Genomic DNA, 26,717 nt, shown 5'->3' with positions numbered 1-26,717 from the left:
GTCGTGACTAGTCGAACCTACAACGACTACCTAGCAAAGTAAAAAAATTGTTTAATTTTTTTAAACAAAGCAAATAGAACACAAAAACACAAAGTAAGGATCGACTAGTCACGACTAGCTAGCGCGAGTATACGCGAGTGCGCGCACCGGGACCACTCTTCTTAAGGAGTACCCAACTTTTGGGTGCATCATCATTCTATTAAGTGTGTTTATGGGGAGAAAAATATTGTAAAACATCAATAAATGCCAGTGACAAAGAGACGAAGGCGGTATCAGATGGTTGTGGAATGTGCTAAAAACAACAGCTAAAGCGCCCTTAAATCACACCTATATATATAGTCGTGTGAATTCTGGTGTGTAGAACACTAAGTGTGGAGGCGCAATGACCCAGTGGTTAGGGCAGCGGACTCGCGGTCGTAGGATCGCGGTTTCGATTCCCAGACCGGGCGTTGTGAGTGTTTATTGAGCGAAAACACCTAAAGCTCCACGACGCTCCGGCAGGAGATGGTGGTGATCCCTGCTGTACTCTCTCACTCTTACTTCCTGTTTCTGTTGTACCTGTACTTCAAAGGGCCGGCCTTGTCACTCTCTGTGTCACGCTGAATATCCCCGAGAACTACGTTAAGGGTACACGTGTCTGTGGAGTGCTCAGCCACTTACACGTTAATTTCACGAGCAGGCTGTTCCGTTGATCGGATCAACCGGAACCCTCATTGTCGTAACCGACGGAGTGCTTCCATTCCAGAAGACTAAGTTGAAAAGATTTTTTGAAAATTCCAAAAACTAAAAAAGTTATGACGGGTTATAGGGGTGCTTAAACTAGAATTCCGCCGGCACACAACCGCAGACATTTGAGGCATAACTACAGTTTGATGCCCCAATCCGTCTCCAAATTTATTTTCTCATAACTTTCTGAAAAATATATATTCGTAAATGAAATTTACTGACCACATTTCCTATATGCTTTGTACCCAACTTTTCACGTTTCTTCTCCCATTCAATTTTTAATTCGTTAGGATATGTGGTTTGTGCCTGATGATTATATGGTTGAGTATCTCTCAACATATGAAACTATTAGCAGCACTTAAAAACATGTATTGTATCCTTCAAATAAATAATATTAATCTCTCACCAGATGGAGTACTTTTTTAGTTGAGTCCCATCACAGTACATTTCATTATGTGTGTGTGTCTTTGTGTGTGTGTGTGTTGTGTGTGTGTGTGTGCGTGTGTGTGTGTGTGTGTGTGTGCGTGTGTGTGTGTGTATGTGCGTGTGTAATTGTTCGTTATTGGAGCACAATGTGAACATCCTAATTTCTTTATACATCATTTAACTCTTTGATATTACACATAATTAGTAAAGATCATTAAGAGCAGAATTAATTGTCATCCTGGTTTTAATTAGGTTTAAATTAGCAAAATTTTATTTGGCTTTATTTGGAAACATTCACAGTTACAAACAACTGCCGACTTGTCTCTCTCTGCCTTTCATTGGTTTGGAATTACCTTGTCTCTTTTGATCAGTGTTTATCCCTTTATCCTGATTTTCAATACCTGTCTGTCTGTCTGTCAATCTGTCCATTTAAGGCGGCGAGCTGACAAACGTTAGCATGCCAGGCGAAATGTTTGGCAGTATTTTATTTGCCTTTACATCTTGGTTTCAAATTCTGCTGACGTCGACTTTGCCTTTCATCCTTTCGGGGTTGATAAATTAAGTACCAGTTGCATACTGGGGGACGATCTAATTGACTGGCCACCTCCCCAAAACTTTCAGGCCTTGTGCCTAAAATAGAAAAGAATTCATCTATCTATTTATCTCTCTCTCTCTCTCTCTTTCTCTCCCACTCTTGCTCTCTCTCTCTCTCACAATATATATGTGTGTATGTATGTATATATACATACATACATGCATTTGTAAATATATGGATTTGTGTATGTGTAAACAAAGTGAGGGAGTGACATGAAAAGACAGGAAAAAAGGAACAAGAGACGAATTCTTGCAGACAAAATGTAAGTTATTAATCAGCTTAAATCATTAATTATTTTGAATCTTTTCCTTTGTTATATCAGAGCTACCAAAAAGTAATGTTGCATTTTGAGTAATGAGTTCAAATTATCATAATTCATATCGTAAATATATTTATTCCTTCAAAATATAATTGCCATCATAAGGAATAGCATTTTTACCATTTCTAAACCAGTTTTTCTGATTTCTCAGGCAAAAATTTAGATTCTTCAGAAAAGAAAATGTTTATGGTGTTTCAAAACTGTCTCTGCTTTTGAATGGTTTTCCACTGGTAAAATGTCCAAGTGATCTAAATAAGTAAACATCAGATGGCACTAGGTCTGGTGATTAAAGAGGGTGAGACAGAGCTTCCTCGCCCAATGATTTTATCCATTTTTTAAAAAATTTTAGCTTATCTTCACTGAATGCGACTATGCATTATGTTGTAGAATTCAAATTCCGCCAAGCTTGACTTTACTTTTTATCTTTTAGGGGTTGATAGAACAAGTACCAGTCAAGTAGTGGGGTCGATGTAATTGACTAGTCATTCCCCTCAAAAACAACTGGCCTTGTGCCAAAATTTGAAATTATTTATCATGTTGCAGGATGAGTTCCTCTCCCTTGACAGGATCTGATTGTTGTTTTGAGCAAAAGTTGATAGACACATTCAAGTTGTTGGCAAAATAGAATTCTGTGGTGATACTTTTCCCTTTTTCCAATAATTCAAAGTGAACAATGTCTATTGTATTCCACTAAATGCACTGCAAAATCTTCTTTGGATGTTGGAACTGGAATTCATTTGACAATAGCCAGTGCTTCTTAGACATTTTATTGGCATATCTCTCTTTTACTCTCTTTTACTCTCTTGTACTTGTTTCAGTCATTTGACTGCGGCCATGCTGGAGCACCGCCTTTAATCGAGCAACTCGACCCTGGGACTTATTCTTTTGTAAGCCCAGTACTTATTTTATCGGTCTCTTTTGCCAAACCACTAAGTAACGGGGACATAAACACACCAGCATCGGTTGTCAAGCAATGCTAGGGGGTCAAATACAGGCACACAAACATACACGCACATACATATATATACATATATACGACAGGCTTCTTTCAGTTTCCGTCTACCAAATCCACTCACAAGGCATTAGTCGGCCTGAGGCTACAGTAGAAGACACTTGCCCAAAGTGCCATGCAGTGGGACTGAACCCGGGACCATGTGGTTGGTGAACAAGCTGCTTACCACACAGCCACTCCTGCGCTTTGTTCAATATTTTCCATGCATGTCAATCCATTAATCTTAACCCTTTCGTTACCAACCTGGCTGAAACCACCTCTGGCTCTGTAGTACAAATGTCTTGTTTTCGTAAGTTTTGAATTAAAATCGTCCACCAAAACTTAGTCACAATTAATGTTCCTTACACTAGATGAACGATAACTAAGTTATTTTACTAAATTTTTTGTTATATTTAAGGTAATTGAAAGAAACACAAAGTATTATTTCAAATAAATACACAAAAGGGTTAACACATTTTTTTTCTCCCCTCCATTCTATTCCTCTCATCCCTCCCTGATGAAGTCTGTAGGCTCAAAACCCTAAAGTCTTTTCCATTTTTCCCAAGTGTCAAACATCTGCTTGTTGTTCCCTCACATGTCTGGCTTTTGTTTTCTGTACATTTGAACCATCTGTGTGTGAGTGTGTGTGTGAGTGTGTGGTGTGTGTGTGTGTGTGTGTGGTGTGTGTGTGCATGTTTCTCCCATTCGTAGCTTAGCCTCAACAGACATATCCCTGCTGTATTCCTGTAAACTATTTTATTTTCTAAAATTACTTCTCATCTGATGATTAGTCTTTTATAATGATGGAATGTTCTCATTCTTCTATTAAAAATTATGTAAGAAACAGCTGTAATGAGCTGCCAATTAACCAGCCTTTGATATATATATATATAAGCGCTGAGTGCCGGCGGCAAGCGCTGAGTGCTGGTGGCACATAAGAGAACCATCTGAACATGGCCGTAGCCAGCGCTGCATCGACTGGCCTCCATGCCGGTGGCATGTAACAAACACCATCCGATCGTGGCCATTGCCAGCCTTGCCTGGCCTCCGTGCTGGTGGCATGTAAAAAGCACCAACCAATTGTGGCCGCTGCCAGCCTCCCCTGGCACCTGTGTCGGTGGCACGTAAAAAGCACCCACTACACTCACGGAGTGGTTGGCGTTAGGAAGGGCATCCAGCTGTAGAAACATTGCCAGATCAGACTGGGCCTAGTGCAGTCTTCTGGCTTCCCAGACTCCAGTTGAACCGTCCAACCCATGCTAGCATGGAAAGCGGACTTTAAACGATGATGATGATGATGATGATATATATATATATATATGTATATATATTCCTTTATTTCCTTTATTTCTTTACTTGCTTCAGTCATGATGGTACACTAAGCTATGTACCATCACGGTCATACTTACTTCTCATACAGATATTCATTTAGTCAAATTGAAGCTTCTCCCCTTTTCTATTCTGAGATTTTCCATTCAAAACAACTCACTGCTGAGTTATATAGTTACATAATATTTCTTAAGCTGTTACGAGCCTTGATGCTGATTCACAGGGACAAGAGCCATTACTGTGTTGACCCCAGAACTATTTAGCTGACTCGGGGAGTTTCACAAATTCACACACACACACACACACGCACACACACACACACACCACACACACACACACACACACACATACGCACACACACACTTTCACAAATTTAATTGCTGAGATCATCAATTAGATAACGAGTTCACCAAAAATGAACAAACATCATTTCGTTTGCTCGAAAGGAAAAAATGGGAAGATACAAACGAAAGGGAAGGCTATCATGCAAGGCTGTCACCTTAGTACAACCCGACATTTGACATGTTTCATACAGGATGTTTCTCGTATATCAAAATTGCCAATTATCTTTAATTGAGGTCATTTGGATGCATAAATAAAAAGAGAAAGAGTGAGAAAGAGAGGGGATGAGATAGAGACAAGGTTAGTGAAGTATCTTGTTCAAGGACGTTCCTGCAATGGGATATAGAATGTTAGCACGCCGGGTGAAATGCTTTTCAGTATTTCGTCTGTCTTTACGTTCTGAGTTCAAATTCTGCCGAGGCCGACTTTGCCTTTCATCCTTTCAGGGTCGATTAAATAATTACCAGTTACGCACTGGGGTCAATATAATCGACTTAATCCGTTTGTCTGTCCTTGTTTGTCCTCTCTGTGTTTAGCCCCTTGTGGGTAGTAAAGAAATAGGATACAGACCCTATACCATGTGCTGGGAATCAAATATCAAATGTTCTATTGTGAATACAGTTTTTTCTATTTTAAGGCAGCTTGGGTTCAATCCCTCCGTGCAGCACTTTGGGCAAATGCTTTCTACTAAAGCCCAGGCTGCATCCTCTGCTGAAGAGGATTGGCCAACAAGAGACCTGTGCCAGTGCCATGTAATTAGCGCTTAGCAAAATTGCTTCATCACATACCGAAATTTAGAAATAGCAGTTATATACTATTTTACTACCTTATCTCCCAGAAAGCAATACTCTCAACACACACAGGCAAAGAGAAAAAAAATAACGAATCCACCCAGCTTTGATTAAGACAGACGTTCTGAGTTCAAATTCCGCTGAGGTCGACGTTGTCTTTCATCATTTTGGGGTCGATAAATTAAGTACCAGTTGTGCACTGGGGTCGATATAATCGACTTAATCTGTTTGTCTGTCCTTGTTTGTCCCCTCTGTGTTTAGCCCCTTGTGGGCAGTAAAGAAATATATATATGCGTTTCTGGATTAAAGATATGTAAAATAAAGTATGAGTTATTTTACATATCTTTAATCCAGAAACGTGTATATAGTTAATCAACGCTGGGTGGATTTGTTATTTTTTTATCTTTGCCTGAATGTGTTGAGAGTATTGCTGTTTGGGAGATATGGTAGTAAAATAGGATTCAACTGCTTTTGTAAATTTTGGTATGTGGTGAAGCAATTTTGCTAAGCCCTAATTATAATTATGTTTATAATTATAATAATTTTTGCACATATATATATACACAGGTGCAGGAGTGGCTATGTGGTAAGTAGCTTGCTTACCAACCACATGGTTCTGGGTTCAGTCAAACTGCGTGGCACCTTGGGCAAGTGTCTTCTACTATTGCCTTGTGAGTGGATTTGGTACACGGAAACTGAAAGTTGCTTATTTGAATCATTGCCTCCATATCTGCTCACTTTGATTCCCCTTATAGCCATAACCCTACTGACTTGATCCTCGGTGACAATATCAGAGTGTAAGTTCAAGTCATTTGAGCACTGCCAAGTGTTTTCTATGTTGACATTTTCTCAATCTTATGCATTGACTCTCTTTCTCTTTTCACACACACACACACACACACATAAGCATATTCGTTTTTGGAATGGTGAAACTCAAAACAGACAAAATATTGGCTTAAAAAAACCTTTGGATTGAAAAATTTGAAGGTTGCCTGTGGGACAAAACAACATCTTCTGAGTACATACATCAATCATTCAGGTATTAATGATTTCATCATTACTGTGAAATATATTGCAATAACTGAGAAGCAGTAATATTACTTAAACATTTTTTTTAAATCCTCAGATTTCCTCTGAACATTCAATTCTGTATTTTCCTCCCACCATAAACTCTGAATTATTTGATGTACCAAGAATTATAAAACATCAAAAGACTATATCTTATTTTTTTCCTTTGCAGTTTGTAAATACAGCTAAATGGATGAAAGTAAAGCAATTAATAATACCTGTCTTTAAGAACATTTGATGTAGAAATTCTAATCAACTTTGTTTAGCCTCAGCCAAGATCTCAAAAAAAATAAATAAAAGGAAAACCATTATTTGTCAAGAATACCTAATTCATTTCTATTTACTACCATGTTGGTTCTTTCCTTTTGGAGTATTTTATTCTTCACCTTTCCTCATTTTACAGGTAAGTCCTCTTTGTTATTTATTCCTTTGCGCAATCATTGTGTCTGGCTGTGAATGGTCAAGGAGTTTGTCTTCAGGTCAGTTTCCACTGTATGTCACTTTGGATTAGTTAGTGTCTTGTACAATAGTGACATGTCGACCAAAGTCTATGGAGTAGAATTTGATTGTTGGGGATCCTGTGGAAGTATTTCTGTTCCTGTTCTTGCGGGGTTGACTTCATCCATTGCTTGGTTTAATTACTTGAGATTGTACCTAGTTGTATGAAACAAATCTACTCCTTTAAAGTGGTCCAAATTAAAACCCTCAGTCAAAATTTCATGTTAAATTTTGTTCTAAATAACAGTTTTTATAATGACAATATTATTTTACCAAATTCTTTATTATTTTCTGCAAGGCATGGAAAATGAAAAGAGGTTTACCTACCTTCCTCTCTCATCGACCCCTATCAAGCAGTAATCTCTCCGGCAATCCTGCCCTACCCCTGTCACCCAGTATAAGCAGCTGCTATCTGACCAACCAGGAAACGAATCCCCTGACGTCCGTTCACGATGCCTCTGGTGGGCAAAAAGAGCCTGATGCTCGCCTCTTTCCCCTTACTTCCCTTCTCATGCTTCCTCTTCCGGTCAGTTCCTTGACCATTGACATCATGACACTTTTCTTCTGGCTCATCTCCAAATGCTCCACTGACCTCAACGATCACTTCTTCACTTCACTCCATGTCGAAATCTACCACCCACGTGATGCCATCCTTGACCACAACTACAACCTTGCACGTTGTGATCTTCTTAAGCTGGGAACCTCATTCTCTTCCTCTTCACCACAGTCATCATCTGACGGAGCGACAATCCTACGAACATCTAAGACATGATGTTGAATTCCATCCACAGAACTGTTGTTTTTGGAATTGACAGCCATCCCTATTCTTCTGTTCCACTGAGTTGAGCCTTTGGTGGCTTCACCCAGACTTCATCTCCCACCTCCACAAAGATGGGTCCCCACTCTTCTACAGGGCATCTTGATGGTTTACTTGGATGCCACCATTCATATTTGAATATCATTCTATGTGGCACGGACTCTTTGCCCTGACCTGATTGGAGCAGCATGTTGTACCAGAATACTGCTTTCAGCGGTGATATGTGTGTCCTCTCCACTATGGCCTTGATCATACAAGATCCTGACACTCACCTCTCTCGCTCCACTTCTCCTTTCGCACTTCCTTTTCCGGTCAGTTCCTTGACCATTGACGTCATGACCCTCTTCGTCCAGCTCTTCCCACATTTTCCAACTTAATTGATGAAGGCACAGTATTTCAACATTGTGCTAACATTTCTGTCAGCTTGCTGCCTTCCCTAACATTAACATTAACCACTCAATCATGAAATATGAGTGGATATTGCAAAAAAAAAAAAAAATCATAATTAGATAATGATACAATCAGATTTATTCTTGATTCATAAAGGAAACAAGTAAAAATAAAGCATTTTTTTCTTGAGTGAAAACGTAGGAAGAATTCAGGTTTACATGGTTATTCAGATTTTCATGCTATTTTCAAAACCAATTCCAGTGTATCATGTGAGTTTTCTCACTGTATTCATTCACATTGAAAAATGTTTGGATTTTTGAAAAAATATATCGGTAATGTCTTTTCTTTCTCAATTTATTTGCCAGATGCCCAGAACACAACGTGGAACGTAGAAATTTGTTTCTTTGAGGCATATTACTACTCAGCCGCAGTTACTTTGAACAATGAATCGAAAACCACAAGAAGTTTAGAGTTGCAAAAATGCTTCAACAATAATTTTGAATTAAACAGTAGAGAAAAGCCAAGTTCTATTGAAGTTAACGAGCATACTGGTTATAAGGTAATTAAATCAAAATATATATACACTCACTAGCAAACATACACAAACACAAATATGCAAACATACAAAGGGCATAAATTTTGGGTGTGCTAGGTGTGTGCCCACACACACTGAAATTGACAAATTCATTAGAATTACTCATTAATTTAATTACAAATCATCATCATCATTTAATGTCCACTCTCCCTGCTGGCATGGGTTAGACAGTTTGATTGGAGCTGATGGACTGGAGAGCTGCACCAGGTTGCAATCTGATTTCGCTTGGTTTCTGCAGCTGGATGCCCTTCCTAATGCCAACCATTCCAGGAGTGCAATGGGCGCTTTTCCGTGCCACCGACACTGGCAGCAACCAGGACTATGATTCCCAAATAGGTACTGTCTACATGGCACTAGTAGCAACTCCGATAATTCATTGGTGCCATTTGCATGGCATTGGCAAAGACTACGACCAACGACCATGATTTCCAAGGGACCAATTTACCTGGCACCATTGATGACCACAACTCTGATGCCCAAGTATCATTTACATGATGCCATCCTTGACCACAACTACAACCAGCAGCAAACGACCATGACTATGGTTCAAAGATGCCATTTATATGGCACCAGCAACGACCATGACACATGGGTGTCATTTCCATAGAACTGGCACAGCCACAACTACAACCTTAACGGAAAGCATTTGTTATAACCCTTTTGTTATAACCTTTTGTTACAACCCTTTTATTATAACCCCTTTTGTTATAACCTTTGTTACAACCCTTTTATTATAACCCCTTTTGTTATAACCTTTGTTACAACCTTTCTTAATAACCTTTTCTTATAACCCTTTTGTTACAACCCTTTTGTTATAACCCCTTTTGTTATACATCATCATCGTTTAACGTCCGTTTTCCGCACTAGCACGGGTTCCCTACTTGAAACTACACCAAACTCCATTGTCTATTTTGGTGTGGTTTCTATGGCTCGATGCCATTCCTAATGCCAACCACTTTTGAATATGTGAGGTTGCCAAGTAAGTTGTAAGACAGGAAACGACAAGAAAAAAGGGAAATCTCTCAAAGAAGTGGGGACAAAATTTAAGTGGGAGGACTTTGCCTTTCATTCTTATTTATTCTTATTTATTATCTGTTTTATAAAAGAAGTGTTGTATTTGCCATGATACTTAAGGCAGGGAGCTGACAGAATCACTGCCACGCTAAAGGTGGCGAACTGGCAGAAACGTTAACACAACGGGCAAATTGCTTAGCAGTATTTTGTCTGTCTTTATGTTCTGAGTTCAAATTCTGCCGAGATCAACTTTGCCTTTCATCCTTTTGGGGGTCAATAAATTAAGTACCAGTTGCATACTGGGGGGGTCGAACTAATTAACTGGCCCCCCTCCCTAAAAACTTCGGACCTTGTGCCTAGAGGAGAAAAGAATATTTAAGTGGGTGGAGAGGTGATTTTATGCGAGGGACAAGCAAAGATAGAGGTGTCTTGCTGTAGTGAAGATGCCTGGCTACCCCACATTTATATAAGAGAGGATGAGAGTATCAAGGAAAAGATAAGCTGGTAATGGTGTGGTACCAGAGAAAAACTCTCAAGGAGCATCATCATCATCATCATCATCATCATCATCACAATCAAACTATTTTACACATTGCACTGTTGCTAATTTTCGCTGAATAATTTCTCTTTTAGGCAGTTGTTCAAAATAAAGATCTTCAAGAAATGTATGCTTTAGAGTGCCTGTCACAATGTCATGGGAACCAAAAGTTAGAAAAATGTAAGCTTTTTGCTTTAGAACTGTTCTTTATTCTTTTCTTTTTCGCTTTTCTATCTCTTTTAAATTCCTTAAGGAATACTCTTAACATACACACACATGCACACACACACACACACACACACACACAGCATAATAATTGTAAGATTACTTTGCTCAACTGCTAAGATCAATTTTATGAGACCAGACTTTATTGTTGCTATTCAATCCCTTGGAAAGACACATTATTCTACATTTAGAGGTTCAATTCACAGTTGTGCTGTCAGCAATTAGAAACAAAATCAAATGTAAAGTCAATATCTCCAATCAATCACGAATCATTATGGAAATTTGCAACAACTCTTTCGGCTAATGTTCAATATAAAAATTATATTTTCTAAAATGGCTTAAGCAGTAATGTTCTGATTTTAAGAATTTGGAAAAATATTTTAAGGGTTGATGTACTGAATAATCGATGCAAAAGAATTCTTAATTAATTGGAATTTCATGTTTTGATGGAGAAAGCAAGAAATGTCTCATTGCAATTGTTAATGATTATCAAGCAATTATACAATTATCCTTTTAAGTTTATCAATTTTGAAATTTTGCTGTCATTGATGTCAAGTTTTTTTCTATTAATTTCTAGGGACACACTGGAACCTTGAAGTTATACATAGTGAGATAAACGACAGTTATGACTATTCGTTTGAGATAAGGCCTTATGGTGAAGAGAATATAGTGTTTAAAACAAATTCTAGGACATCAAACACATTGTTTCTGCCTACGGAAATGAATAGAAAGTCCAGAATAGAGTTATTTACTACAGGAAAATTTTGGCCAGAAAAGATTGTGAGTAAACCCTTTATTTTATTTATATATTCTTTTCTTTTTTTTTCCAGTTGATTCAACTTCAATTTATTACTTGTTTCCGGGGATTCTAGATTTGAGAAAATACAGTAAGATATATACATGCATGCACATATATGAATCAGAGAAAGGTACAAGGGAGATAAATGAAGAGGAAAAGAAATGTGAGAAAGAGGGAGCAAGAAAAGGAAAAGAGGAAAGAAAGAAGAAAGCCCGAGGGGGACTAAACAAAGAGTAAAAGAGTCACGTGGAATTTAGATACATACTTACTCACAAAGTGAGCAAAAGGGTTCATACACCACTCTATGTATATATAGATCCAAAAATATGGAACAAGACTGCAACAGATGACAACAAAACATCTGAACAGATAAATGATTCAAAGACAGACAGGAACACAACAAAAAAATGGACAGGTTAAAACAAGGATGGGGTCATTTGCAGTCTTCTCTCATCAGTCAAGTTTCCAAATCATCCTTACAGTTTTGGCTGGTTACACTTGAGACTGTTCAAATCTGGTTGTCCCCAAAAATCTAAGCTAAGAGTATTAAATTTTGGGGGAGAAAACAAGCAAATGTGTACAACAACAAAAACAAAAAAAACAAAAACAGAGAGAATGTTATACAATTACATATACAAGCAACAAGATGAATCATATTGAGCTGGTGTGTGTAGAGTGAAAGCCTCGAGGCAGGAACATCTCTCAGCATGTAAGTTATGCCTAAAAGAGGCATTCCACATCATCATCATCATCATCATCATCGTTTAACGTTCGCTTTCCATGCTAGCATGGGTTGGACGGTTCAACTGGGGTCCGGGAAGCCAGAAGGCTGCACCGGGCCCAGTCTGATCTGGCAATGTTTCTACGGCTGGATGCCCTTCCTAACGCCAACCACTCCGTGAGTGTAGTGGGTGCTTTTTACGCGCCATACATACAAACAAAAATATCCTGTTGTTGATGTTGAAATTCCAATGAAGGAGCTTTGAGGTTAGAAACCAGCTCTTTTCTCTATTGGCAGTCAGAAATTTTGAATAATTCTTCATTATCATTTTCAATACTACTAAATAAGTATAATGAGGCCCTAGGTACATGCAACCACCACTGTTTTCATACCTTCAAATTTTTCCACAGATCTAATTGCAACCTAAATCACTGCACAGTGCATATACCGAATTCCATTGGGCAACCTCCAACATCCTTATTTGACTTTCCAATTTCTTAATTTTTTAATTGTTTAGTAATAGATATATGATGATGATGATGATGTTCATCCTCCGTCTCATCATCATCATCATCATCATCACAATCAAACTATTTTATACATTGCACTGTTGCTAACTTTGTTGAATAATTCTATTTCAGGTATTTGCTCAAAATGAAGATCTTCAAGAAATGTATGCTATTGAGGGCCTGTCAGGTTGTCCTGGAAACCAGAAATTAGAAGAATGCAAGACTTTTGCTTTATTCTTTATTCTTCTCTTTTTTTACTTTGTTTTCTCTCTTAACCTACTTAAGGAATACCCATAACACACACACACACACACACACACACACACACACACACACACACACACACACACACACATATACACACACACAGGCACACACACACACACACACACACACACACACACACAACAAATATCTTACAGATATCTTTCTATTTCTGTCTACCAAATCCACTCAGAAGATTCTGGTCAGAGTAGAGTTATAGTAGAAGAAACTTGCCTAAGGTTATTGAGCACAGGGACTGAACCTGAAAACACCTGGATGCAAAGCAAGCTTTTTAACCCCTCAGCCACACCCGGGTATTTTTAATGTTTATACATTAAAAATATAGAGCAAGGTGTATTTAAAAAGTATTAGGAAGAGAAAAAGGATGATATTTAAAATACCGTAAATCCTTGAGTATAATCCGCCCTTGAGTAAAATACGCAGAGGATTTTTAGGGGGCTGTACCTCTGAAAAACCTAAACCTTGTGTACAATACGCACATCTTCTCTAACTTGAGTCAAGGAGGTCTATATAATGTCCTTGATTTCTAAAAATTTATACGATAATGTCCTTTATTATTATTGTATATATAACATAATGTAAACATGTAGCTTTTTTGTGCATTTTGTTTGCAGAAAATAAATAAATAACAGTAATAAGGTTTAATAAATGTTGCTTATTGCAAGTTATGGATGATTCTTTTATGACTTCATTGCTTTCAGGCTTAGCTTAAGGTATTTTCGTGCCCGACATCACAAAATACGTCTGAATAAACATTGCCGGACAGCAAACAGAGACGTGGACATTGCTTAGAAAATACTTTTCATTTCTAACCTTGTATATAGTACGCACTAAGGATTTTGACCTTTAAATTTTGGGGAAAAAATGCGGATTATACTCGAGGATTTATGGTAGTTTGAAAAGCACTGTTTAGTGCATTTGGTACCAAACTACCAGAGATAGTATGTGTACAATTTACACATATGACTATTTAAAGTTTTTAAATCTTCTCATGCCATTGTTTACTATACAAACGAATAAATAAATCTCTCTTTTACTCTCTTTTACTCTTTTACTTGTTTCAGTCATTTGACTGCGGCCATGCTGCAGCACCGCCTTTAATCGAACAACTCGACCCCGGGACTTATTCTTTTGTAAGCCCAGTACTTATTCTATCGGTCTCTTTTGCCGAACCGCTAAGTAACGGGGACATAAACGCACCAGCATCGGTTGTCCAGAGACCTTTGAAGACCGAAGTGGAGAAGGGTTCCGTGCCAACGGCGGTCGAGCATGGGTCAGTCGGTCCTAAGAAGCGGGTGAAAGCTTCCACGAAAGGTGCCGGATCCGTTAGAGTTGAAATCTAAATAGATTTTAAATGAAAAGAAGTGTAATAAATCTATGATGGAAAAGCAGAGAAAATAAATGTCTTTTTGATCATATGTTGATAGTTTCATTCTAAATATCCCTCATTATAATCACAATTATCCTTTGAAGTTTATTAATTTTGAAATTTTGCTGTCATTGATGCCAAATTTTTTCTATTAATTTCTAGGGACACACTGGAACCTTAAATTTATACATAGAGAGATAAACGACAGTTATGACTATTCCATTGAGATAAGGCCTTATGGTGAAAAGAATATAATGTTTAAAACAAATTCTACGACATCAAACGCATCATTGTTTCTGCCCACGAAAAGGAATAGAAAGTCAAGAACAGAGTTATTAACCACAGGAAAATCTTGTCCGGAAAAGATTGTGAGTAAACCCTTTATTTTTATTTATATATTATTTTCTTTTCTTTTTTTTTTTTCCAGTTACAAAGGAATACAACTGGCTGATTCAACTTCAGTTTATATTTTGTTTCCAGGGTTTCTAGATTTGAGAAAATACAGTAAGATATATACATGTATGCACACATATCATCATCATCATCATCATCATCTTTTAACGTCTGCTTTCCATGCTGGCATGGGTTGGACAATTTGACTGAGGGCTGGTGAACCAGATGGCCGCACCAGGCACCAATCTTAATCTGGCAGAGTTTCTACAGCTGGATGCCCTTCCTAATGCCAACCACTCCGAGAGTCTAGTCGGTGCTTTTTACATGCCACCAGCACGGGGGCCAGTCAGGCAGTACTGGCAATGACCTCGCTTGAATCTTTTTACACATGCCACTGGCACAGGTGCCAGTAAGGCGACGCTGGTAACGATCATGCTTGAATGGTGCCCTTTTATATGCCACTGGTATGGAAGCCAGTTAGCCGCTCTGGCAATGATCATGCTCGGATGGTGCTCTTGAGCCCTGTAAAGATGGTCTTTTTTTTCAATATTTGAGAAAACATTTCAGTTCAAGTAGAGGTGAAATTGCTGAGTAGATGGATAAGTCAGGTATTTCTCATCTGTTTAATTACTGGATCCAGAACAAAACAACACCTGTCTAAACCAAGGTAACTCCAGATGACACAATTTTGTTTGTTTTTTTTTCTTTTACTTTAGATCAAACTGAAGAACATGGAAACTACCAAGATATATTCCTGTAGTGATATTCTTAACCAAAGTAATCCTTACAATGAGTGTTCATTGAGAAATGGTAAGTTGATAGAAGGCATTTCTTATGTCACTTTATTAGAAACTATGAAGTAGTTCTACTTTGCTGCCTGTGTGGCTTTTACAAGATGTTAATGGTAAAAAAAAAGAGAGAGTGAGCAGAGGAAATTCTAAATGATCCATGTTGATGTGTTGATGTTATTATCAAGAGTTAAATCTTCCCAACTCTGAAACCAGTTTCCAATCAAATGATATAAAATTACACATTTTCACATCAGGTTTGAAGTGAAGGCCACCGCTTGTATGACGGTGGTACTCGTTTACAACTATTGCTCAGCATCAAGACTTGGAGATGCAAACACCCCTTCCACATACACACATGTATGTATGTATGTATGTATGTATATATGTATGTATGTATTTACAGTACTTTTCTTTTAATGTATCACAACTACTATACCATTTTTTATTGTATTTTTATTTTATTTTATTCTTTTTTTTGCAGATCTTATGTGGATAATAGAACTAACCTCTCATTCCAAACTAATTAGCCTCGTCACACAGGTAACGATATTTGTTGGAGTGACCAGCAATGGAACAAACTCTTCACAAGAACTAACATTCAGAAAGTCAGCTTATTCCCCCACATTCTCTGCTTCTACCAATATTGGAACCGTAAGCATTGATGAGGTTGAAATATACTTTGAAGATTATAACGAATCTTTTGACATATCCAAAGTGAGAATTTTCACCATGTTTGCTTTTTTATTTTACTTATTTACTTACTAGCAGTATCACCCGGCGTTGCTCAGGTTTGTTTCGGCCCTTTAGAATTGGAATTTTTTAATAGTAAAAATTTTGCATTATGTAGTTTGTTATTCTCTTTAAGTGAATATTTTTCTGGTTGAAATACACCAAAAAATGGTGACACAGCAGTCAAAAAAATTGTAAAATGTAGGAATTTTCATAGGAAAAAATCACCGTTTTGATGTAAATAATTTTTGGTGTTGACATGGTCTGATTTGAATGTTTTTTCTTCTACGGAAGGAAGAGCAACCCTTCTTCTATCATACTCTCAATTTTGGTCAACTTGCGTTGCAGGGTCTCGGAGGAGATAGTGTTAGTTGAAGGCTACCAAACCTGTTCACTGACAAAATTCGCTGCCGCACAGTGAACAGGTTGCGCTCTCAAAGGATTTCCCTTTTATCAATGTTGACATTTTTGTTAATCTGAATCTATAATTAAACTAACGAGCTTAAAGTTTTCTCTAAACATTTTTCAGATTGTTATGACAGGAATACGTACTGGAGAAGAATATGGTTGTGTTAACATCACTAAGACAATCCCAGCTAAATATTCGTGTAAACTATGGAAAAGTAAGATTTCATTCAACAACTAAATGAAACACATGTGGTCCCTCTAATGGGTGCAGCTATTACAAGGGAGTTAACCATTTTGTAATAATTCAAAGCAGCATCAGAAATTTGAAATTGAAATTAAGGATATTTAAGGAATAATTTGCATGGAATTCACATATCTATTTTTCTATGTTTACTTAATGTGAAGATCTTAAGAATTTTAATCATTGGTAATTATGTGTAGCATTATTAATCAGCCAAAATTGCAAGGATGATCCGGTTCTTGACTGAAGATTAGAGGCTTCGAATGACCCGTCCGTGTTTTTTGTATCGTCTATTTGAATGTTTTGCGTTCTTGTCCCATTTTGTATTTTATATATATATACATATGTATGTGTGTGTATGTGTATGTATATATATATATATATATATATATATATAAACATATATACATATAAATCTATACACACACACACCACTAAAAGACATGTTTTCTAACTTTATTTTTCAGGCAAAAATTGGCTGTTGAAAGTTATTTCTCCTGAAGAACAAGAAAGAAAGTTTGTTGTAGAATTTATTCAAGACAAGTTATCTTCTTTCTCCAGAAACTTGACATGGAATCGTTCCACTTTTTACGGAGATAGTCATATCATGTATTTTAATCTAAAGACGTATGAAGACGATGAAGTTACAAGCTTAAAACTCCATTTCTTCGATAAATCCTTCAGAATCAGTGAAGTGAAGTTATTTTCTTCAGTTATTTTAAAACATCTAAAGATGATAGGGGCCTGATTGCATGTTTTAGGGGAGTGAATTTCATGCTTCAAAATGGCTGGGTCCAAACTCTCAGTGGAACCAACTTTTCTTCTAGTTCTTTTCTGAAACATTCTTATTATGATGGACTGCTCTAGACCTGGCCCCTACTACATATACACAAAACCCCTCCCATCCCCTTTTAATTCTATCTCTCCTGTTTTCTCTCAACCCTTTCCTCTTATTCTGTTCCTTGCCTTATTCCCCACCCCTCACCTCTCATTTACCATCCCCCCATCCGTCTTCCTAGAATCACCTCCCACTCTTCTGTTCTCCCTCTTCCATAGGGGCCACTTTAGGGCTTTAGCCTTACAAGTTGCAAGGCAATCTTCACTAGTGTTGGTGCCAGGACACAAATGAGGATGATGATGATGATGATGAGAGGAGGAGGAGGATGGTGTCAATGTAATCAACTGAACACTTCCATCAAAAAGTGTCTCCCCACCCCCAACTGAACAACTGAAAATTCATCTCCAATGTTACTTAACTCTTACTGGTCTGTTCCACTTCACTGCAAATACCTACCCCAAAGTGTTACATCTTACTGCTGCAAGCAGTGGGAGCAGTGTATAATTGTTGACTATTTCATGAATTTTTCAGTATAAATCTACATTCTACCATCAGTGTAGCATGGACTGCCAGTCTTCTAATAAAAATCAGAAATGTCAATAACCTGTTGATAGATATATATCATCATCATTTAACGTCCGTTTTCTGTGCTAGCATGGGTTGGACGGTTCGACCGAGGTCTGGCAAGCCAGGAGGTTGCACCAGGCTCCAGTCTGATCAAGCAGTGTTTCTACAACTGGATGCCCTTCCTAATACCAACCACTCAGAGTGTAGTGGGTGCTTTTTATGTATTACCGGCACAGGTGCCTGGGGAGGCTGGCGGCGGCCACAATCGGTTGGTGCTTTTTACGTGCCACCAGCACAGGAGCCAGTCATGGTGGCGCTGGCATTGGCCACGTACTGATGGTGCTTTTTACGTGCCATCAGCACAGGTATCACAAATACCTAGTTAAAAAAGTCAATCCGAAGAATCTACTTATTAAACTTTTGTGTAATGAATATCATTAGTTGTTTGACTGATTGATTGATTTGATTGATTGATTGATTGATTGATTGACCTGGAGGAAGGTGGGTGGGAAAGTACTTAAAATGTCTTCCCCACTAAAAAAAATACAAATAGAGAGTGTAGGGACAAACAACATCAACACCTTGGCAGGGAACTGAGGAAAACCATTATCAGTGCCTTAACAACTGAGCTATGTTAACGATGTTTTAAATCTATCATTTCAGATAAGCTTAACCAAGAATCACCCAGAGTTTAAATTCAAAACAAATGAAGAAAGAAAATTGCAGAATAGTTCGGTGACAGAATTTACTCGAATACCAAAAGGTATACAGTGTATCTGAAATTGTCTTATTTAAATATTGTTTATTTTAAATGTCAGACATCAACATTAGTATAAATACACACACTTATACACATACATATTTTCCTCACATATACACAAACATCAACTGGTTGGATGGATAATGCAGGAAGCAACCAACCCAAGAGTATGCTCCAGCATGGCCACTGTCAAATGACTGAAACAAATAAAAGAATAAATGAATAAAAGAATTCCAGTTTGAGGTGAGAAAACATGTAGAAATCATAGTGGAGGGAAGTGAGAGAGTGGTGTAATTATTGGAAAGAGGGAATACCAGAACAAAGTGCCATGTTTAATTAAATGTAAAAGCACCCACTACACTCTCGAAGTGGTTGGTGTTAGGAAGGGCATCCAGCTGTATAAACTTAGATTGGAGTCTGGTTCGCCAGCCCTCAGTCAAAATCGTCCAACCCATGCTAGCATGGAAAGCGGACATTAAACGATGATAATGATGATGATGAAGTTGATGGAAATCATCAGATGGACAATCCTCATATGAAACAGGATTGGACTTCTCAGTTCAATAATAATATTTGCATATTTCAGAGTTATTTTTGTCAAGTTTTAATGAAAATTTATTCTTTACTTTATAGAGGAGAAAGGAGAGAAAATACAATCAAATAAATCATGTCACGTTACAAACGTTACGAATGTTACGAACATTATGAAAATAGGTAATTATTTTTGTCTTCATTTATCATCAAATATATTTTCATTATTTAAGTTTCTTTCTGAAACTCCATGTTTTCAAGTCCAGTCCCTCTACATGGTACCTTGGGCAAATGTCTTCCACAAGAGCTCAAAGCTGAAGATCTAATGTCCTCTGGGTGAATTTAGAAGTTAGAAATTCTGTAATAATTATTTGATTATCACTGGAATGGTAGCCACTTAACGTCATGTATTGAAAATATGGGTCATGTTCTGTCATGGATTGTGAGGCATGGCACAATCCATGTGGACGTAATAACTCCCTTACACTAAAAGGTGGTGGGCTGGCAGAAACGTTAGCACACCAGACAAAATGCTTGGCAGTATTTCGTATGCCGTTACGTTCTGAGTTCAAATTCTGCCGAGGTTGACTTTGCTTTCATCCTTTCGGGGTCGATAAATTAAGTACCAGTTACGCACTGGGGTCGATGTAATTGACTTAATCCATTTGTTCTCTCTGTGTTTAGCCCCTTGTGGGTAATAAAGAAATAGGATTGTGAGGTATGGATAACAGTTAGCTCCTCTCAAACATGATTTTATTCTTGAGAGTGGGTTTTTCTCAAAACTCAATATTGAATTCGATCAACAGTTTAATAACTGCACCAAGAAAGTTTGAATGAGTTTGTCCCTTTTTATTTCAAATATTCTACCTTTGTTTTAACTAATTTTGAAAATAAAGGAGAAACTAGGAAAATGAATTTGCCATTATTTAGCTGGTGTTTGACAGTTTAAAAACTGCAGCAAAAATATCAGAATGAAATACAGAAAGTTAAGTGAAATTAACAAACTTAGCATAATAACTCCCTAACACTAAAACTTGGAATTAATTAACTCCTAAAATCATATTGAAATTTTCCAAGTCTTGTAATAATTCTGTGACAAAATGAAACTGAATGATGGAAGAAAGGATTAGGGCTTTATCCCTCCAAATGAACGAGGGACAAGGTTTGTACAACTCCTGGGATGTAGTACAAGGAGTTAAGAGTTAAAAATTACACTCATGATGAAACGAAAAATCAATAGTAATAAAGGTAATCCTTGTCCAAAAGAGGAGTGACAAGTTCACCATTCAAACTGTTTTAAGAATATCTAATGGGACTATGCAGTAGGGAGAGTTGGGGTCTGGTAAAAATGAATACCAATATATATTACTGTAGAGGTTTAATAAGACCGAAATATATCTAGATTTATCTCCCATATCTGGCAATGACCAGTCTTTCTTCTTAAAGCATGTCCACATTCAAATTTTTTATCAGTTTTCATCTAGGAATTGTCTCCCTTAATTTTGACGGCAATTATCATTAAAATTAATGAATTCTTTTTAATTACATTAGTAATTTTTAATGGTGATCAATTTGTTTTTGATAATTACATTAGGTATATTAGCTTCTACTTAATATACTTAAAATATTGTTTGACTATCTTATTGTTTTTTTTTTCTTTAGTTATTGGCACCCTTGCAGTCATCATATCATTCTTGATCATCATCATCATCGTTCTCAGAATCAGGTAAACACATATATCATTAATCTTTACTCTTGTTTTATTCCCTTCTTGAGTTTGTGCGTGTGTGTGTTTGCATGTATGTATTTGTCTATATATACATACATATATATAGATGTATATATATATATATATATATATAATATATATATATATATATATATATATATATACATATGTCTATATGTAATACATACGTACATACATACATACACACATACATACATACTACATACACACACACACATATATACATACACACATACATACATACATACATACATATATATATATATATAATATATATATATATATATATATATATATATATAAGAATTTTTTGTGCAATGAGAGAAAAACCAATAGAACACCAATAGAACATATATATAAGAAGAAACTATATAGTTCTTTTTAAAGATATGGATTAGGTATTACTATAGATAAAGAGAACTATAATGTTAATTATTTAGATGCTAATTTTAATTTAATAACAGGTAAAACCCAACCATTCCATAAAATTAATGAAAACCTTAGATATATAAATGTTAATAGTAATCACCCACCTTCAATTAAAATATTGTTGATAGATAATATGGGAAAAGAATATCAGCACTTTTTACTAATTATTGTTAAATTTTATTGATTATTTACTGTTAAAATACATATATTTATATATTTATTGTTTAATTATATAATATCTTCATTTATTTTATGTTATTTTTTGACCTGAAGAGTGGCTATATTTTTAAATCGAATTAATATTAACTTTTAATGTTATCAATTTATATATTTGGTCATGAAATGCGCGTAGTGGAAATAATGTTTGTTTTGTTTTGTGATTTTTAGAATAATAATTATAATATATTTAATTACTTTCTATATGGTTTTTATAGATAGTAACGTTCAGTATTGATCGAATTACTAAATAGCATTTTGTCTCTAAATCCTCTCTCTCTCTTTATACACACAGACACAGACACACACACACACCACACACACACACACACACACACACACCACACACACACACACACACACCACACACACCACACACACACCACCACCACACACACACACACATATATATATATATTATATTATAATATATATATATATATATATATATATAATATATACTCATATATATAGACATATATACATATATACATATACATACATATATATATATACATATTTACATGCTCCATCTTCTGTATCATTTATTTAGAATATAAATTCTTTGCTCCAGTAAAGGAAAATATGTAATAGTCATTATTTTAAACTTGTTTCTTTCCATGTATTATATATATATATATATATATAAGATATATATATAATATATATATATATATATATATATATATATATTATATATATATATATATATATACACATATTGTCTATTGCAGATACAATACGCTCAGAACAGTATAAACAATGCTAACACATCAACAATTCAAGACGTTGCTGAACAAGGTTATTTCCCCATGCAAATAAACACTCCAGTTCGTATTAATGAACCCAGTCAAGGATTTGAAGAGCATGACTATTGCTACATGCAAAATCCCAGCTCAGTTGAGTCCTGTCAAGGATCAACGTCTTCACAGCTTAACCCTCTAGATGTATGTGAAAGCAGAAATCCACTATCAGAAAAGTCAGCTCAAATTTGTAATTCTCCAATATATGAAGAACTAACAGTATAGCCCAGCATTGCTCGGGTTTGTTTTTTAGTTGTGCTTTTAAAAGTATAGTGTGGTGATGCTCAAGTTTGCTCTGAATGTGCTGCAAATGTGTAATGCCGACTTCAGTACATTTAAATGAAGCTCAAGTTTTGAACTGCACTGAAAATCTATTAAGACGTTAACACTGCAACAGTCTTCATTAAGAAAAAGTACAGGAAAATCCAAAACGTCAGTAAGAACAGTTTGTGGTTACAAAAAAAAAAGTTATTTTGAAGCCAAACGGGTGGGCAACATGAATCGTGATTGTACCTGTAAAATGAATAAAATCGACTATTTTACATTATGTATAACTAAAAAAAAATCTGTAAAATCAAAACATACCCATTGAAGGTTTGACTTGAACATCGTAGATAGTAACAGCATGCTGATCGCACAACTGCTACGACTGCCATACCCACAAATAAGAATCACTTAAACCGACAAATGTTCTGTCTTATGCTAATGCAATTAGTTTTTCTCACAAAAAATCAATTGAAATTGCTGAATTGTACTCAACGCTGTAGCAGTTGACAACATTGAAAATTAATGCATTCACACAGTGAACATTACTCCTCTGCATTGGAACAGCTGATCCGTCGTTCGCTCAAAACCAATGACATCACAAAAAAATTCATTCCGACCCTTTAGAATTGGAATTTTTGAAAGCTTATGCTTGAAGCCTATACATAGAGCCTTTACAAACCACCAATACATAGCGCCTATACATACATCCTTTACATAGAGTCTATACATAGAGCCTAAACATGGAGCATATACATAGGGCCTTGAATCCTATACATAGAGCCTAAGCCTATATATACAGCCTATACATAAAGCCTATACATAGAACCTATGCATAAAGCCTACATAAAGCCTATATATGGGGTCTATAATTAACGCTTTATGTATAAGCTTAGTATAGGCTGTAATACATAGAGCCTATACATACAGCCTATAAACAAAGTCTATAAAAGAGTCTATGAAACTTATCCATAATGTCTATACATAGAGCTTATGAAGCCTATAATAAAGCCTATACATACAGCCTATACATGTATCCTATACATAAAACCAACACATAAAACCGAGCTATACATGAAGCCTGTATATTGAGCATACACTTAACGCTTTTTGTATGGTTAGGGTTAAGTTGGTATTATTATTTCGACGATGACGATGTGTTCCCACATTTAATATACTGGAAGCTGCTTTTCTTTTACACTTTTGCTCACAGACTCCTCATCCCATTTCGTTCTCCATTCGTCAGTGATAACTATTCTAAAAGAGTGTCGAGGAAACATCAGCATACCAAATAATATTTTTAAATAAAATACAAAAAAAAAAAAAGATGAGAAAAGTTACGTTGGCAGCGGTGGGATTCGAACCCACGCCTCCGAAGAGACTGGTGCCTTAAACCAGCGCCTTAGACCGCTCGGCCACGCTACCTTTGTGACGGGTGATGTAGATATTATTATTTATTTCAGCAGAATGTGTTTGCTGTTTATAATAACAGCCGTCATTTATGCCTTAGTCAAATGTAGAACCAAATCTGATGAGGGAATATCGAGTTACCTCCCCGTAGACATCTTCACTCTGTCAGTCTCACCTTACTGTGCTATTACCTCCTACCACAATATCATACTGATGGTACCTCCTCCTCCCGTCTTTCTCTCTCTCTACTCCTGCTCCCACTACATATTCCTCTCTTTATCTTAATACCTATTTCTTTACTATACATGAAGCCTATATATAGAGCATACCCACAAGGGGCTAAACACAGAGGGGAGAAACAAGGACAGACAAACGGATTAAGTCGATTACATCGACCCCAGTGCCTAACTGGTACTTAATTTATCGACCCCGAAAGGATGAAAGGCAAAGTCGACCCCGGCGTAATTTGAACTCACCATGATCTCAAATACAAGACATCCTGGCGAACAAGATATATAACAACATAACATTTATTTAAAGTTTTAATTAGAATATTTTCGGTTAGGTTTTACGAATTTTTGTAGCAATTATGATGCAGGATATTTCTCTAATTCCATTTATATCGCAGTATACCACATCTGTATAATATTTATACAAAGTTGAGCACCGTTAATCGAAAAGTTAACCGTTAACCAAAAAGTTAACCTCGTTAACCGTGAATCAGTGACGGAAATTATCGATAAACCGTTAACGTTAATTTTTATGATAGAGTAAATAAAAAGAAAAACACAGGTTTTGCTTTAAAACCAACTAAAAATACTTTTAAAATGTGTCAAAACTATAAAATCCATTAACTTCAATGGAATTAAAGTTAACAGAAGTTAACTCAATTTAATTAATCCGAAAATGATATCCAAAGTTAAATTAAAAGGTAAATCGTTAACGGAAACGTTAACTTCGTTGATTAACAATTAACTGTTTGGTGCTCAGGTTTCTATTTATATAAAATAACTTTTCATAGCAGACTAAAAAAACCCAATCAGAACATGTATTACGATTGGGAAGCAATAACGGTCTAAGGGAGATAAGTAATATTAAAGTAGCAACAAGAGTTATTTACCTTTGATCGTATTTCTATCAATTTCTTGCCGCCAGTAACTTCGCCTCAATATTAAAAAAAAATTTTTTTAATGAAATCAATCAAAAAAGTTTGGGTTATTTGAGTGAGTTGACATTCCTTACGATAACTTCTTAATTTTCTTTTGGGGGTGGGGTGAAATATAACCCAATATGTTTATGCAAAATAGCCTAGTTATATCAAATTAAAACCGAAATAACTACCAATATTTTTAGCAACATGAATCGAAAGGCGCAGTATTCAACGATACGATAACACTAATAGCAAAAGAAGGAACAGTGAAACCCTTCGAATGTAGTCTTAGATGCATTAAGGCATGGAAGGCCCCCATCATCCATCTACTGGATCGATGTTGTCCTGGGGTTAAACGTACACCAACAATAGTCAATGGCTGAGCATCACAATTAGTGTTCGATTTGGTAGAAATAGCAGTCAAATCCCTTTCAGATCACATTATATTGTACTGTAATGGCTAATGAAGTTACAATAGTTAAAAAGCTTGGTTCGCAATCACAAGAGTCTGTGTTCTATCCCACTGCGTGGCATTTTAGACAAGTACCCTCTGTTTGGTCGGCCCAAGCCTTGTTAGTGAAACTGGGTTGATGGAAACTGTACTGAAGCGCGTGGTTAAAATATCCCCCTAATTCAAGAAATTCAGCCAACCTTGTGACATTCATCGTGTTACGTTAATTCCGCAAAAGAATTACGTTGACGCTACGCTTACCCATGGTATATTCAGCCACTTATTTAATAAGAAAGAAATCTTAGTCGTAAGAAAAGTAGATATAGCCGCAGGTGCAGCTGTGTGGTAAGAAGCTTATTTCCCAATCACATGGTTCCAGGTTCAGTCCCACTGCGTGCAGATTGGGCAAGTATCTTTTAGTATAGTTCTCTAGTTTTGGTCGACGAAAACCGTGTGAGAGGGGGGATTTGATAAACGGAAACTGAAAGAAGCCCGTCGTGTATATATATATATATATAGTCTATATATATATATATATATATATATGTGTGTATTTATATATGTGATTGTGTGTGTGTGCATATCTCTTTCTCTCTCTCTCTCCTCCTCTCTCTCTCTATATATATATATATATATATA

At 36.3% G+C, this 26,717-nt stretch overlaps 2 protein-coding genes and 1 non-coding gene across 5 annotated transcripts in view; 1 reads left to right on the top strand and 2 right to left on the bottom strand.

Moving 5' to 3' along the window:
* Positions 1–5,209, bottom strand: part of LOC115218063 (DNA ligase 3) — a 49,343-nt gene extending 44,134 nt beyond the window's left edge. Inside the window, exon 1 of the mRNA XM_036507886.1 lies at positions 5,204–5,209. The gene's annotated coding sequence lies outside the window, so the exon portion shown is untranslated. The remainder of the gene's footprint in view (positions 1–5,203) is intronic.
* Positions 1,884–23,141, top strand: LOC115217897. 3 transcript variants are annotated; one of them, XM_036507887.1, is made up of 15 exons: positions 1,884–2,009; positions 6,760–6,990; positions 8,658–8,851; positions 10,535–10,619; positions 11,242–11,444; positions 12,826–12,910; positions 14,510–14,715; positions 15,457–15,550; positions 16,013–16,245; positions 16,790–16,883; positions 17,377–17,603; positions 18,978–19,077; positions 19,708–19,788; positions 21,268–21,331; positions 22,735–23,141. In XM_036507887.1, the coding sequence occupies exons 2-15, from the start codon at positions 6,936–6,938 to the stop codon at positions 22,757–22,759; spliced, it is 1,746 nt and encodes a 581-aa protein (XP_036363780.1). In that variant the 5' UTR covers positions 1,884–2,009; positions 6,760–6,935; the 3' UTR covers positions 22,760–23,141. The 3 variants fall into 3 exon arrangements, 1 of the variants encoding a protein (XP_036363780.1); XR_005001479.1 differs by lacking the exons at positions 21,268–21,331; positions 22,735–23,141 and having other exon boundaries at positions 17,377–17,598; positions 19,711–19,765; XR_005001480.1 differs by lacking the exons at positions 21,268–21,331; positions 22,735–23,141 and having other exon boundaries at positions 17,377–17,598; positions 19,708–19,726.
* Positions 23,142–24,410: 1,269 nt separating this feature from the next.
* On the bottom strand, positions 24,411–24,492 carry Trnal-aag. Its single transcript has one exon. It is a non-coding gene; the product is annotated as a tRNA-Leu (tRNA).
* Between the last annotated feature and the right edge of the window lie 2,225 nt (positions 24,493–26,717).

The sequence above is a fragment of the Octopus sinensis genome, linkage group LG12, assembly GCF_006345805.1.
Source record: "Octopus sinensis linkage group LG12, ASM634580v1, whole genome shotgun sequence".
Classification (NCBI taxonomy): domain Eukaryota; kingdom Metazoa; phylum Mollusca; class Cephalopoda; order Octopoda; family Octopodidae; genus Octopus; species Octopus sinensis.
Note: the sequence above shows the minus strand (reverse complement) of the source record. Positions and strands in the feature narration are given on the sequence as shown.

Bases quoted from the DNA above. Each gene is read 5' to 3' on its own strand.
- LOC115217897 (XM_036507887.1), top strand. From the start codon at position 6,936: ATGTTGGTTCTTTCCTTTTGGAGTATTTTATTCTTCACCTTTCCTCAT. The intron at 6,991-8,657 runs GTAAGTCCTCTT...TTTATTTGCCAG, and splicing joins CACCTTTCCTCATTTTACAG to ATGCCCAGAACACAACGTGG. The intron at 19,789-21,267 runs GTAATTATTTTT...TTTTTTCTTTAG, and splicing joins TACGAACATTATGAAAATAG to TTATTGGCACCCTTGCAGTC.